General features: G+C 38.0%; 1 protein-coding gene and 1 pseudogene across 4 annotated transcripts in view; one reads left to right on the top strand and one right to left on the bottom strand.

The window, feature by feature from the left end:
• The window catches only part of TAB2 (TGF-beta activated kinase 1 (MAP3K7) binding protein 2), an 85,562-nt gene that overhangs the window by 31,769 nt on the left and 38,908 nt on the right, over positions 1 to 14,885 (bottom strand). For 3 of the 4 annotated variants that reach the window (XM_070376843.1, XM_070376840.1, XM_070376841.1), the window contains one exon: positions 9,018 to 9,208. The exons of the other annotated variant lie outside the window; for it this stretch is intronic. In XM_070376843.1, coding sequence (XP_070232944.1) covers positions 9,018 to 9,119 — 102 coding nt within the window. In that variant the 5' untranslated portion in view covers positions 9,120 to 9,208. The remainder of the gene's footprint in view (positions 1 to 9,017; positions 9,209 to 14,885) is intronic. 4 annotated transcript variants of the gene reach the window in all.
• Positions 14,214 to 14,648, top strand: LOC102281248 (large ribosomal subunit protein eL30 pseudogene; annotated as a pseudogene).

Genomic DNA, 14,885 nt, shown 5'->3' with positions numbered 1-14,885 from the left:
GGCTGGACTTTTTTCCCTCTTAAACCAACAGTTCAAATCTTTATGCCATAAAAATCCTTTTATCCTACACAGAGCTCTGAATTAATATATACTAGTTTTTCAAAGAAAATTTAAAAATTCATCACAATCTTTATCAACTGATTACTCCTTATTATAGTAAGACCTTATCTTTTGCCAGACCTAACTGGTGCTTTTGCTTCAAGCCAAGTTTATTGCTATTCCTAGTAAATTCTTCTCCCTATTCTAAGTCATAAAAGACCTCATCTTCTTATCTCCTTTTTGCTAACATTCCCAAATTAAAATGCATATTCCCTACTAAATCCAATCCCACACTTTTCAAAAGCTGACATCCATATTTACAAAATGTTTTAATTCTCTCAAGCTCCCAAAAATCCCTAATTCTTTATAATCTCTCATTAGTATTAATACTAGTCCCAGCTACACCATAACTCACATGTCCTTAGGTTTTTTTTTACTCTCTACAGACATTACTTTCTTATTAGCAAAACCATAAAAGAATTCACAGGGACTTTTATAAGGCTACAATAGGATAAAAGGAAATATACTTTTTAAACATTTTATTTCAGAAAAGTTTAAACACATATAAAAGCACAGTAAATATCACAAGTGAAGTAAAGTGAAGTTAAAGTTGCTCAGTCGTGTCTGACTCTGTGTGACCCCATGGACTATACAGTCCATGGAATTCTCCAGGCCAGAATAATGGAATGGCTAGTCTTTCCCTTCTCCAGGGGATCTTCCCAACTCAGGGGTCAGACCCAGGTTTCCTGCATTGCAGGCAGATTCTTTACCAGCTGAACCACAAGAGAAGCCCAAGAATACTGGAGTGGGTAGCCTATGCCTTCTCCAGTGGATCTTCCTGACCCAGGAATCAAACTGGGGTCTCCTGCATTGCAGGTGTATTCTTTACCAACTGAGTTATCAGGGAAGTCCAAATATCACAAACTCTCCTATATTCATTATCAATCTTTATATGGCAAATCTTTCTTCACCAATTTATCTGTCCCAGCTGCTCCCATTAAGCTAGATCAAGCCTGACATTATTTTGTTTCCATCTGTAAATACATCAATATGTATCTTAAAACATAACCGCAAATGGCATTATCATATCCTAAAATAATCAGTACTTAATATCACATAATACGCAAGTAGTATTAAAGTCCCGTCTCGTAATATCACATAATATCCAAATAAGTGTTAAAGTCCCTTGTCTTGCAGGTGTTTTTTTAGTTAGTTTAAATCAGGATCTGAGCAAGGTTCACATATTTAATTTGGTTGATATGCCTCTTAGATGTCTTATAATAATAATTAACCCTCTCCTCTTTCTATAATTTTCTAAGCCATTTGTTTTTGAAAAATGGGTCATTTGTCCAGTAGAATTTCCCATCTGGATTGGCTGATTGCACCCTTGCGGTAGGACTATTTTCTGTATTTCACTGCAAACTACTTCACTACAGGTGTGCGCAGGTTCATGCACACAAGTTTTTGGCAAGTCCCTTTGTAGGCTTCATTTCTTATTGTATCACACAGGAGGCACAATAATATATCTGCCTGTCTTTTTGTGACCTTAAGGCTGATTGGTAGGTTCTGATGTTGTCACAGCTTGATCCAGCTAGTGACTTTTAGCAGTCAGGGATGGTCACTGTTGAGAAACTTTATTAGGGGATGCAAAAGGGTAGTATTCCAATTAAAAGATTCCCTCTTCATGTATTGAGCTGCAATTCTTCCTCAAAGAATTTGACCTTTTCAACTCTTACTTTTTGCATAGAACAGGCAGGATAAATAAATTCTCTTTACTGGTTTTTAGAATAATGAATTGGTGCCCTAGCAACTTCCAAAGGTGACACATTTTCAGTATCATGATAAACTCCTGTATCTTTAACATTTTGATACGTGTCAAATGCTTGTCATTTATGGTCAATATATCCTATCTTTAGGCTAGTGGGAATGATTCCACATTGGCTCCAGTGTACATAGGACATGAGCCCAGTAGTCTTTCATAGCTTCCTTGCTTTCTAATATGACAAGATGTTCAAGATCACCTTGTATAGCTCTTATCCCAGAACTATGATCAGCTGTTTCTCAAAGAAGCCCTGGTTACATTAGTGGGAAATGATACAGGACTCCCATTAAGTGTATCAAAAGAGGCGGGGTGAGTTTTTAAAACGTTGAAAGTCACTGCTTTTTTGTATATATACAAATCTGCATTCTCTTCAAAATTACAGGAGAATCTGAATTGTTATTTCCAGTTCATCTTTCGTTTTCCCCCAAGCTTCTTGCATAGACAAAATCAAAGTATACACTATAATCATCCTTCTCATACTTTGATTCATTCACTCTTTCAACCAATATTTACTGAGCATCCCATTAGCCAAGTAGAAAGGAATATAATTGCTGTGTTAAGGACCTCATGGTCCAGTGGAGGAATTTAATATGTACATAAATAAATATAATGCACAATGGTAGGTGTTTTAATAGAAATATGGATAAGGTTTATGGGTGGAGGTCATCTGAAAAGACTTCAATTAAGGCTATAGTAGTTAACTACTAAGGCTTACAAGTAATACTTAATGCATTATTTTGAAAAGAAAAGCAATTTTAAACTTAACAGATTTAACTGTCATATTAAGAGAATTAAAAAATAATGAAAATTTCAGTTGAAAAACTGAAAGTGCCAGCTACACAACATCTGTATACTATTCTAAGTTATGATTTAGTTACCAAATATAAATGTTAAAGATATGAATTACACCTGCTGAAAACACAGCTATCTTAGAGAATCCACAGCACAAGGAAATGATGTGAGCAGTTCCAAAAAGAGGGAGCTGACCAGTAAACAAAGTCAGAAAAGAACAGAAATAATACTGATACTTCTGTTCTCCTAAGAAGTAAGATGTTTAAGAACATGTATACAAAGTGGCAGTGTGATATGATCCTTTAACTACTGATTTTTAATATTCTGTACACTATTTTATCTAGAAAAGTTCTGAACCAGTATATTATAGGGAGGATAATATACTTGTCTTCAGAGAAAAGACAAAGAAGCCTACCCAACTGAGACAGGGAGTTGCTGTTCAATCAGTCACGTCTGACTTTTTGTGACCCCATGGACTGCAGCACACCAGGTTTCCCTGTCCTTCCCCATCTCCCGGAGCTTGTTCAAACTCATGTCCATAGAGTCCAGTCATGCCATCCAACCATCTCGTCCTTGTCTCCTCCTGACTTCAATCATTCCCAGTACCAGGGTCTTTTCCAATGAGTCAGTTCTTTGCATCAGGTGGCCAACGTATTGGAGCTTCAGCTTTAGCATCAGTCCTTCCAATGAATATTCAGGGCTGATTTCCTTTAGGATGGACTGGTTGGATCTCCTTACAGTCCAAGGGACTCTCAAGAGTCTTCTCCAACACCACAGTTCAAAAGCATCAATTCTTTAGTGCTCAGCCTTCACTATGGTTCAACTCTCACATCCATACATGACTACTGGAAAAATCATAGCTGTGATTATAAGGATCTTTGTTGGTAAAGTAGTATCTCTGCTTTTTAATACACTGTCTAGGTTTGTCATAGCTTTTCTTCCAAGGAGCAAGCGTCTTCAGTGATGTCCAACTCTTTGTTACACCATAGACTGCAGACCGCCAAGCTTCTCTGTCCATGAGATTCTCCAGGCAAAAATACTGGAGTGGATTGCCATTTCCTCCTCCAGGGGATCTTCCCAACACAGGGATCGAACCCAGGTCTCTTAGGTCTCCTTCACTGGCAGGCAGGTTCTTTATACCACTAGCGCCACCTGGGAAGCCCAAGTAAGGGAGAGCAGCTCCCCAAAGAAAGTAAGTGTTAGTCGCTCAGTCGTGTCTGACTCTTTGCGACCCCGTGGACTGCAGCCCACCAGGCTCCTCTGTCCATGAGATTTTCCAGGCAAGGATACTGGAGTGGGTTGCCATTTCCTTCTCCAGGGGATCTTCCCAACCCAAAGGAAGGCTGTCACTAAATAAGAGCTATTTACACTACGTTTAGAGGTAGTTTATTTGCTGTGACAGTTTAAAAGTAACTTTCTAAATTTGGGAAGATTCACACCCTAGTTGTTTCCCTAGAGGAGTCCTCCCCATCCCTCACTTGTCACATTTTTGTTATATCAGCTAGAAGACATATTGCTTGAATGCCCAGAAAGATTATCAACTCAATTTAAAAGAGCTGGGTATTGGGAAGCATGTCATACAGAGTTTTGTTTTCATAAAACCAGATTAATGTATTAAAGTTGACACTACTGAATGCCCAAAAGAAATTCTAAATTATTTGTTGTTTTTTTTTTGTAGTTAAACCTGTTAACTTATTTCATCTTTTTAAAAAATAGGTAATTTATTTACAAAGATCAAAACAACACTAAAAGATACACATTGAGAAGTCTCCTCTCATCTGGCCTGTTCCTTCTCGCCCACCATGGATAACCCATCTTTTATTTCATTTTTAATCCTTCCAGTATATCCTCATACAAACAGGGGCAAATATATATACATATGTATATTTATTTATAGATGTATTTATATACATCTATATATACTCTACATTTTATTTAACTTAATACACCCTGAAGATTATACTTTAAGAGCTTCTCTCTCCTCCCTCCCTCCACATTCTGGACAGTTCTCTCAGTAGCAAATCTTACACAATCTTATTGAAGAATATAGTATTTTTCTATTTTTCAATGATTCAGTGAACATTCTCAGTATATTCTTATCAGAGAATGTGATTTAAAAAATTAGGAAGAGGTACCTGAGTTGTATAGCTCTGTGTATTCTTGCCACCTCTTCTTAATATCTTGTTAGGTCCATACCATTTCTGTCCTTTATTGTGCCCAGCTTTGCATGAAATGTTCCCTTGGTATCTTGACTTTTTTGAAGAGATCTCTAGTCTTTCCCATTCCATTGTTTTCCTCTATTTCTTTGCATTGATCATTGAGGAAGGCTATCTTATTTCTCCTTGCTATACTTTGGAACTCTGCATTCAGATGCTTATATCTTTCGTTTTCTCTGTTGCCTTTCACTTCTCTTCCTTTCACAGCTATTTATAAGGCCTCCTCAGACAACCATTTGCCTTTTTGCACTTCTTTTTCTTGGGGACAGTCTTGATCACTGCCTCCTGTACAATGTCATGAACTTCCATCCATAGTTCTTCAGGTACTCTGTCCATCAGATCTAATCCCTTGAATCTATTTCTCACTTCCAGCTCCCGGTCTTGTTTTCGCTGACTGTATAGAGCTTCTCCATCTTTGGCTGCAAAGAATATAATCAATCTCATTTCGGTGCTGACCGTCTGGTGATGTCCATATGTATAGAGTCTTCTTTTGTGTTGTTGGAAGAGGGTGTTTGCTATGACCAGCACATTCTCTTGGCAAAACTCTATTAGCCTTTGCCCTGCTTCAATCTGCACTCCGAGGCCAAATTTGCCTGTTATTCCAGGTATTTCTTGACTTACTACTTTTGCATTCCAGTCCCCTTAATGAAAAGGACATCTTTTTGGGGTGTTAGTTCTAGAAGGTCTTGTAGGTCTTCATAGAACCGTTTAACTTCAGCTTCGTCAGCGTTATTGGTTGGGGCATAGACTTGGATTACTGTGATATTGAATGGTTTGCTTTGGAAACGAACAGAGATCATTCTGTCCTTTTCGAGACTGCATCCAAGTACTGCATTTCAGACTCTTGTTGACTATGATGGCTACTACATTTCTTCTAAGACCCCGGATTCTTGCCCACAGAAGTAGATGGAATGGTCATCTGAGTTAAATCCATCCATTCCCGTCCATTTTAGTTTGCTGATTCCTAAAATGTTGATGTTCACTCTTGCCATCTCCTGTCTGACCACTTCCAATTTGCCTTGATTCATGGACCTAACATTCCAGGTTCCTACTACTCTTTAAAGCATCGGACTTCACTTCCATTGCCAGTCACATCTACAACTGGGTGTTGTTTTTGCTTTGGCTCCGTCTCTTCATTCTTTCTGGAGTTATTTCTCCAATGATCTCCAGTAGCATGTTGGGCACTACTGATCTGGGGAGTTCATCTTTGAGTGTCCTATATTTTTGCTTTTTCATACTGTTCATGGGGTTCTCAAGGCACAAATATTGACAAACTTGTACGTAGGTCAGGAAGCAACAGTTAGAACTGGACATGGAACAGCAGACTGGTTCCAAATAGGAAAAGGAGTACGTCAGGGCTGTAAATTGTCACCCTGGTTATTTAACTTATATATGCAGAGTACATCATAAGAAACGCTGGGCTGGATGAAGCACAAGCTGGAATCAAGATTGCTGGGAGAAATATCAATAACCTCAGATATGCAGATGACACCACCCTTATGGCAGAAAGCAAAGAAGAACTAAAGAGCCTCTTGATGAAAATGAAAGAGGAAAGTGAAAAAGTTGGCTTAAAGCTCAACATTCAGAAAATTAAGCTCATGGCATCAGGTTCCATCACTTCATGGCAAATAGGTGGGGAAACAGTGGAAACAGTGGCAGACTTTATTTTGAGGGGTTCCAAAATCACTGCAGGTAGTGGCTGTAGCCATGAAATTAAAAGATGCTTGCTCCTTGGAAGAAAAGCTATGACCAACCTAGACAGCATATTAAAAAGCAGAGACACTACTTTGCCAACAAAGATCCACCTAGTCAAGGCTGTGGTTTTTCCAGTAGTGATGTATGGATGTGAGAGTTGGACCATAAAGAAAGCTGAGCGCTGAAGAATTGATGCTTTTGAACCGTGGTTTTGGAGAAGACTCGAGAGTCCCGTAGACTAAAAGGAGATCCAACCAGTCCATCCTAAAGGAGATCAGTCCTGAATATTCATTGGAAGGACTGATGCTGAAGCTGAAATTCCAATACTTTGGCCATCTGATGCAAAGAGCTGACTCCTTGGAAAAGACCCTGATGCTGGGAAAGATTGAAGGCAGGAGGAGAAGGGGATGATAGAGGATGAGATGGCTGGATGGCATCACCGACTCAATGGACAAGAGTTTGAGTAAACTCTGGGAGTTGGTGATGGACAGGGAGGCCTGGTGTGCTGCAGTCCATGGGGCTGCAAAGAGTTGAACATGACTGAGTGACTGAATTGAACTGAACTGAACCTGAGTTGTAGGAGAAGATACTGTCCCCTCACTGTTGCTGCTCCTTTTCAGATTTTCTTTAGTTTTTGACTCCATTTTTATTACCCTTCCTTCCTCTTTCATTTTCATTACACATCTGATATCAACAAATATGGACTACTGATTCACTCACCAAATATTCATTATGGGCCTTCCACTATTATTACTGTTATTCATATTGGTTGCTAACATTACTTGAGCACTCATTATGAATCAGTTATCCTATTAGCTGCTTTCCTGCATTATCACATTTAATTCTCTGTGAAGTTTTTTTTAAAGTTTCCATTGTACACTTGAGGAAAATGAAGGTCAGAGAAGTTAATTCAATTGCTGCGATTAACTGTCAAATATTGAATTCAAGTCTCTTTTACTCACAAAACATATGCTACTTGTTATTATTAAAAATTTTAAATTAATTTATTTCCTTTAGCTTTACCTGAGGTATGATGGATAAATAAAAAACTGTATATAATTAGGTTGGACAACATGATTCTTTTTAAAGGTTACAGTGGGAGGATTTAATATACTTATATGTTGTGAAATGATTACCACAAATAACACATTCACTACTCCACACAGTCAATTTTTTCTTTCTTCCTTTTTTTTTTTTTTGCAGTAAGAATACTCAAGATCTACTCTTTTAGCAAATTTCAAATATACAATACAGTACTATTAACTCAAAACATATGCTTTTAAATAATGTACCACAGAAAGAGCCAGACATATTTGTAGAATTCCAACTAGCTGAGGATGATTATGGCAAAGGATATGAGGAAGGAAGGACTAGGCAAGAGGTCATGCTGCAGAAGGCGGCAAGATTTTAGATCACAGATCTAGTATGCTCTCATCAAGATTTATCAGCTTTACTCTGAAGGGTATGGGTAACAACCATGGGACTTTTAAGCAGGTAAATACATATACGATAAAATCTGAATTATTTAAAAGGACATTTCTATCCGAAGTGAGACAGACAGACTGGAAAGACCAAAATGGGTTAGACTAAAGGTGGGAGACTAATTGAGTGTACAGGAGTAGGTGACAGAGTGTGAACAAAATGGAGATGCTTGATATCAATACAGATATTGAGCCTTTTCAAGTTTCATAGAATTTAAAACTTTAAAAATTATTCAACAAGAGTAAATATGTCTGAGCCCCAATCACCTTTATCTCCATTTGAACAAGCTGAAACTTTTCTTGACAGAAAGATTTCCAGTTTAATCAAATGAGAAAGTACACTATCACGAAATATTTAGAATTATGTATTTCTAAAATTGTATGTACTAAGAAAAATCTAAAAATGTATTAGAGAGTGATATTAAATGGAAAACTTACAGAGTAAATTAAAAAAATATAAAAATAAAGTTTTTTCTTTAGAATTGGGACTTCAGGCACTGTCTAGTCAAATCCCTCCATTTTACAGGTAAGAAAACTAAAGGACAAAAGAAGGCATATTACTTGTCAAATATGCTTAGGGTGCCATTTAGGATTAGATCCCAAGTTTCCTGATTCCTTATTTAATGATTTTCTCATTTTCATATGAAGTGGAAGACCTGGAATTTTTAAAAGTTCTCCTGGCAAAACTGGGTAAAGGAGTCAAGCAAGCTCATCATATATGTGGACCATATATTAATGCTTTATATAAGATCTCACTTAATCCTCACATCTACTTTACAAGGCAGGTTTTATCCATATGACAGATGGGAAACAGAGAGCCTAGAACTTGCTAAAGGCTAAATGACTATCAGACATCAAAGCTCATCTCTCCATCATACTGCACTAATGCCAAAGAAGATAAAAGTGTTTTCCTCCAATGTTTAAAAAAATTCCAAGTTGTATTAATAAATTCAGAAATCATTAAACACTGACCTGTAACATGCACCTGGATACAACAACTTCAGGTACTTCAGGGAATTTTTGTCGCAGGTCATGCAAAACCTGAAAATCAATTTGGTGGCTTCCTTGGGCCATTCGTATATTGCCTGATCAGGACTATTTGTACAATAGGCAATTCTAGGCCTTAGTGGAAATAGTACTCATCTCTTCTGTCCAAGCATTTTCTGTGAAAGAAAGAAAAAAAAAATTTTAATGAGAACTGTTATAGAATTAATATTATCATGGATTTAAAATTTCAATGCAATAGGGTATGTGCTTTAGTATCTAACATTTAGTATAAATTATAAAAATATTTAGTCTTATAATGCTTCCAGGATAGTTACACTATCTTTTCAGTTTATAACTACTGATGGCAAACTTTAAAATTTTCTAATTCCTATGTATTTGTGTATGTTTTATAATGGATGTGCCTAAAGGCATTCAAATAAGAAATTACTGTCAAGGTTGTTTTAAAAGGGAAAATATGAGTAATGTCACTGATTTTTTTCTTAATTATCAGAGGACAGCCTAAGGGAGTAATCTTATTTATTCTACTAAAATTTTTTAAACTTTGGATCCTAAAAAACTTTGGTTCTACAAATAGCTTTGCATGCTCTATCTAAAAATGATCTGTAAATCAAAATCATTGATTTACATTGATATCACTGATATTTTATCTTAATTTTCAGATGTACTTAATCCTTAAATGTGTAATCAATTCATCTTCAGGGGCTTGGTAGCATTTTATTCCCTCTGTCTTTATTAAATCAGTATTTTAAAACACTAATGCTTGAGCCCCAACCCCAGAGCTTCTGGTTTGATTGGTTGGGAGCAACATGAGCATATGGATTTTTTTTTTTTTTTCGGGGGACGGGTACGCGAACCCTAACCCTAACCCTAACCCTAACCCGGCCTCGGGGGTGGGGGTGCGGGGTGTCGGGGGAAGGGGTACGCGAACCCTAACCCTAACCCTAACCCGGCCTCGGGGTGGGGGTGCGGGGTGTCGGGGGAAGGGGTACGCGAACCCTAACCCCTAACCCTAACCCGGCCTCGGGGGGGGGGGTGCGGGGTGTCGGGGGAAACCCTAACCCTAACCCTAACCCGGCCTCGGGGGGGGGTGCGGGGTGTCGGGGGGAAGGGGACCTAACCCTAACCCTAACCCTAACCCTAACCCTAACCCGGCCTCGGGGCTGGGGGTGCGGGGTGTCGGGGGACGGGTACGCGAACCCTAACCCTAACACTAACCCTAAACCCGTGATTTAATCAGCGATAAATAAATAAATAATTCAAAAATCAAAACCCCTGCCCGAAAAAAGTCGCGGGCGCTTCCGGTCTCTGTCCCGCCCCTTCCGGCGCCCGCCCCGCCCCGCAAAAAAAGAGGGTGTTCCTATCTTACTCCTAGCTCTAGGGCCCTGCCTACCTACCTACATACCCACCTAAGTCCTACACCCTACCTGGGATTCGAACTCCTGACCTGCCTGCCTAACCTGCCTGCCTACCTCGAGCATATGGATTTTTAAAAGCCCCCCAAGAGAGTCTAATGTATGGTCCAAGTTGAGAAATACCAAATTTATTTATATCCCTAACACTTAACATAAACTATGTTTAATCTTAAAGCCTCTTTGGGATATAAATAGCATATAAATATATTAAACCTATATAACATATTAAAATATTTAAAATCATACTATTTGTACAATAATTAAAATACAATTAATTTTAGAATAAATTTAACAATAAGACGATCTCTTTAAAACAAATTTCTTATCTGTAATATTTCTCTTTTCCATAAGCTTAAATACAAGTCTATAAACTCCATGAATACAGAAATTGGTCTTTCATGTCCCTTATTGCACACCTAGCACTCTGTAGACAGTGTTCAGCGTAACAGTAGATATTAAAACACTTTTGAGTAAAGTTAGTTATGACAGAACTCCTGAATCCTCAATAGAATAAAAGCTCATTTAGATATCATGTTTGGTAAAGACTTTCAAACTTTTTACCATCATTTGGTTAATTTTTCCCTACTTCTTTTGTCTGTGTGACTTCAGCTTAGTTACATCTCCTAGGTAAAAGCACTGCCAAACCAAATTATTTGCATTACAGATTTCCCAAATCTATTTCCAAAACACACACACATAATATTTTAGCACCCAATGTAATATTTCTACAAATGGGTTGCAAGAGAAAAGAAGATTACTGGAAATTAGTAAATGATATTTAAACATAATATAAGGGACAATAAACATGCTATAGCATTGCTGATCTTGAGAAAGTCTCTCTGGACTTCACTCCAGCTATCAACTCATTTATCTGCCCATTCCCTTTTTCAGGCTAAACTCCTTGAAAGGATGGTTTATACTTTGTCTTCATTTCCTCCCTCTTATCACTTTAAAATCTACCAAGTCAGGTCTTCATAGTTTTTCTCCACTGAAACTACTTATCAAAGTTGCCCAGGATCTTTAGATTGTTAAACTTAATGTCACTCCTCAGGCCTCATCTCACTAGATCTCTCTTCAGTTCATAAACCAGTCAACCACTCCCCATTCTTCAAACAATTTCTTCACTTGGCTTCTGAGATTTATACTCTTCTGGATTTCTACCCACCCACTGGCAGTTCCTTGTCAGTTTTCTTTGTCAGATCCTCCTCTGGACACCGGTGAGTTATGCAGTTCAGACCTAGGGTTTCTTTTCGATTACACCTATGTTCCTTGTCAAGGTAATCTCAACCAAACACACTACTTTAAACAAAGGCTTTGCAAATCTATATGTCCAACTCCAAGGGAGCTCTTTCTCCCTTGAGTTCCAGGCTACATGACCAGCTGCTTTCTTCACATCTATGTCTGGATATCTAAAATTCACTTCAAACTTAGTATGTCCAAAATTGAACTCTTAATTTCCCCTACCCAGACCAAATCTTTCCCAATCTCTTTCACCTCCATATATGGTACCATCAATCACTCAGCTGGTCCTTCTCACATGCCATATCTAATCTATCATCAAGTTTTGCTGGCTGTTATCTGCAAAAGAATTATTCTGAATCTGATCACATTTTCCCACCTCTATTACTGCTCTTATTCAAGCCATGATCACAGCTCACCTAGACTGCCACTGCCAAGGTCTCCTCCCTGCTTAACTCTTTGCTCCAGCCCTACCTCTTACTCTACGGAACAGAGTGATCCTTGTGAAAAGTAAATCAGATCAATCAATCATTTCCCCAGCGCAAAATCCTGTAACACAAGACCCCTGGCTAACTACCACCTGGGACTTCATCTCCTACCACTGTCTTTGTTCCCTCAGTTGCACACTGAGTTCCCTCACACTGGTTCTCTCTCAAAGAGAAGCTAACCTCATTTCTCCCTTGGGGCTTTTAGACTTGTGGCCCCTTTTGCTTGGAACCCTTTCCACTCAGATATTTGCATGGCTCTCTCACACTTAACTAAGATCTCTGATCAGACTGCTTCCTTGACCAATCTCTCTACCTAAAATATTGCCACACTTCTCTCCTCTCTCTCCCTATCACATCTTCATACCTTGCTTTTACTTCATAGCATTTTATCAACACTGACATATCTACCTATCTACCTACCTGCCTATCCTTAAAGCATTAGCTCCACAGGATCAAGAACTTCAGAGTTTACAGCTGTATTCCCAGGGCCTAGGTCCAAGATGTAACATTTGTTAGATGAAATAAAGGTTTTACTGTATGGTTTCTTCATGTATTTTGCTTCTAAAATGCATTTCAAGTAATCTAGATTTGGAAATTATCATTTGAAGGAAAGGCAAATAAATAAATCCTCAGTCTAAATTCAGGACAACCTTTCGTATTTAAAAGAGGATGAAAATAAATTTCAACTCATTCTATTATTAACACATACACAGAAATCTCTGAAGTTCTTTGAAAAAACTCTTATATGACTATCAAGTATACTAACAAGAAAATTGTTCAAACGCACAATTGTATTTTAGGGATTCCACTTCCTGAAATGGCAAAGTAGCTCCTACTCGACTGATGCTCTCATGAGTAACTTCTGTAACTAGACAAAACATAAAGAGCTTGAAAACAGAAAAAGCAACGTGGGAGTGGTGGTGCTGGGGGTTGGGAGGAGGAGAGGAGAGTCAGTAGTTGGAAGAAGTAGACAACATGGGGTGACTTTCCATTTTTTAAATGGTTTTTAGCCAGAGAGCACATCCCAGTTGTTTTTGCACAGCAAAAGCCCAAACAAGTAAATCTTCAGTCTAATTCACTTAATGAACCAAAGGACAGATTTTGGCATGACCACAACAGCTGAAAACTTAGCAAGTAAATCACCAAAAGGAGAGAAACACCAAATTTTGTGTATAATATCTACATATATCTCTGGTTCCCAAACTATACAGACTTGAGATTCCAAGCAATCAGGCTAAAGTTAAAGTAACAAAAGTGAGGTTTCAGTTTGTAGTTTAAGTTCAGTCAAGTTAACTGCCTACTAAAACTAACAAGCAAGCATGCAAACCACTAACCAAACATCAACATATTCTAAAGGAACACAATAGACTTCAGTCTCTAAAATGTGTCATTCATAACATCCAAGTTATAATCTAAAATTATTACACATAAGAAACAGGAAAAACTGACCCATTGTCAAGAGAAAGGCAACTGAGGGAGACCAAGCCCAAGATGACCCAGATGCTAGAATTAGCACATAAGGATTTTAAAGCAGCTATTTTAACTATGTTCAAGAATGCAAGGGCCAATATGCTTGGATTTCTCAGTCAAGGAAAAAAACAAAACAAAACTATAAAAGAAATGCAAATTCAAGAAGTGAAAAATAAAACGTCTGAAATAAAATTCACTGGCTAGGTTTAATCACAAATTGGAAATGACAAGAGTCAATGAACTTGAAGACACAGCAATAGAAATCATTAGAACCTGAAGGATAGAGAAAAAAAAATGACCGAGATAGGGAAATGAACCTACCTCAGGGACCTGTGAGAAAGAATCAGTAACTCTTAACATACCTGTAACTGGAATTCCAGAAGGAAAGGGGACAGAGAATGGGATAGAAAAAAGTATTTAATGAAACAGTGTCTAAAAATTTTCCCAAGTTAATAAAAGATCTAAATTTACACATCAAGAACTTGACTGGCTCCCTGCCCATCTTGGAGGTTGTTCTTGGTTGGGAGCCATCTCACACCTAAAGCAGGAAGATGGTGGTCACAAGGAAGACAATAAAGTTGCCTAAATCACTCAACTCTAGACTCCGTATCAACCCAAGATTCCAACTCCTTATGAAAAGTGGCAAGCACATGTTGGGGTACATGCAGGCCCTGAAAATGGTAAGATGAGGCAATGTGAAACTGGTCATCCTCATCAACAACTGCCCAGGTTGAAGAAACCTGAAACAGAGAATTACGCCATGTCAGCCAAAACTGGTATCCATTTGCAGTGGCAATAATGTTGACTTGGGCACAGGGTATGGGAAATACCAGAATAAGAACCATGGCTATCACTGATCCAGCTGATTTGGTATCTTTAGAAGCATGCCAAAACAGATTAGTGAAAAGCCAATCATGGAAAAATTTTCTATAATAAAACTGGTCAGAGTCTGCTTTAAACACAACAAACAAGCAAAAAGATCTTGATCAAGAAGATCAGCAAGTCTTAAACAGACAAAGCCAGAGAAATCACACATAAGCATAAGAGTCAGTGATATGAGACCAAAGAAAAAGAAAATCCTGAAAGCAGTCCAAGAAATAAAATAAAGGGCAACAACAATTTAAATGAAGGCTGACTTCTCATCAAAACAGTGAAGGCCAGAAGATACTGAAAAGACAAAATTCAAGTGCTGAAAGGCAAAAGAAACAATTAACCCATATTCT

Source organism: Bos mutus, chromosome 9 (genome assembly GCF_027580195.1).
Source record: "Bos mutus isolate GX-2022 chromosome 9, NWIPB_WYAK_1.1, whole genome shotgun sequence".
NCBI lineage: Eukaryota > Metazoa > Chordata > Mammalia > Artiodactyla > Bovidae > Bos > Bos mutus.
This window is presented reverse-complemented; position numbering and strand designations above follow the sequence as displayed.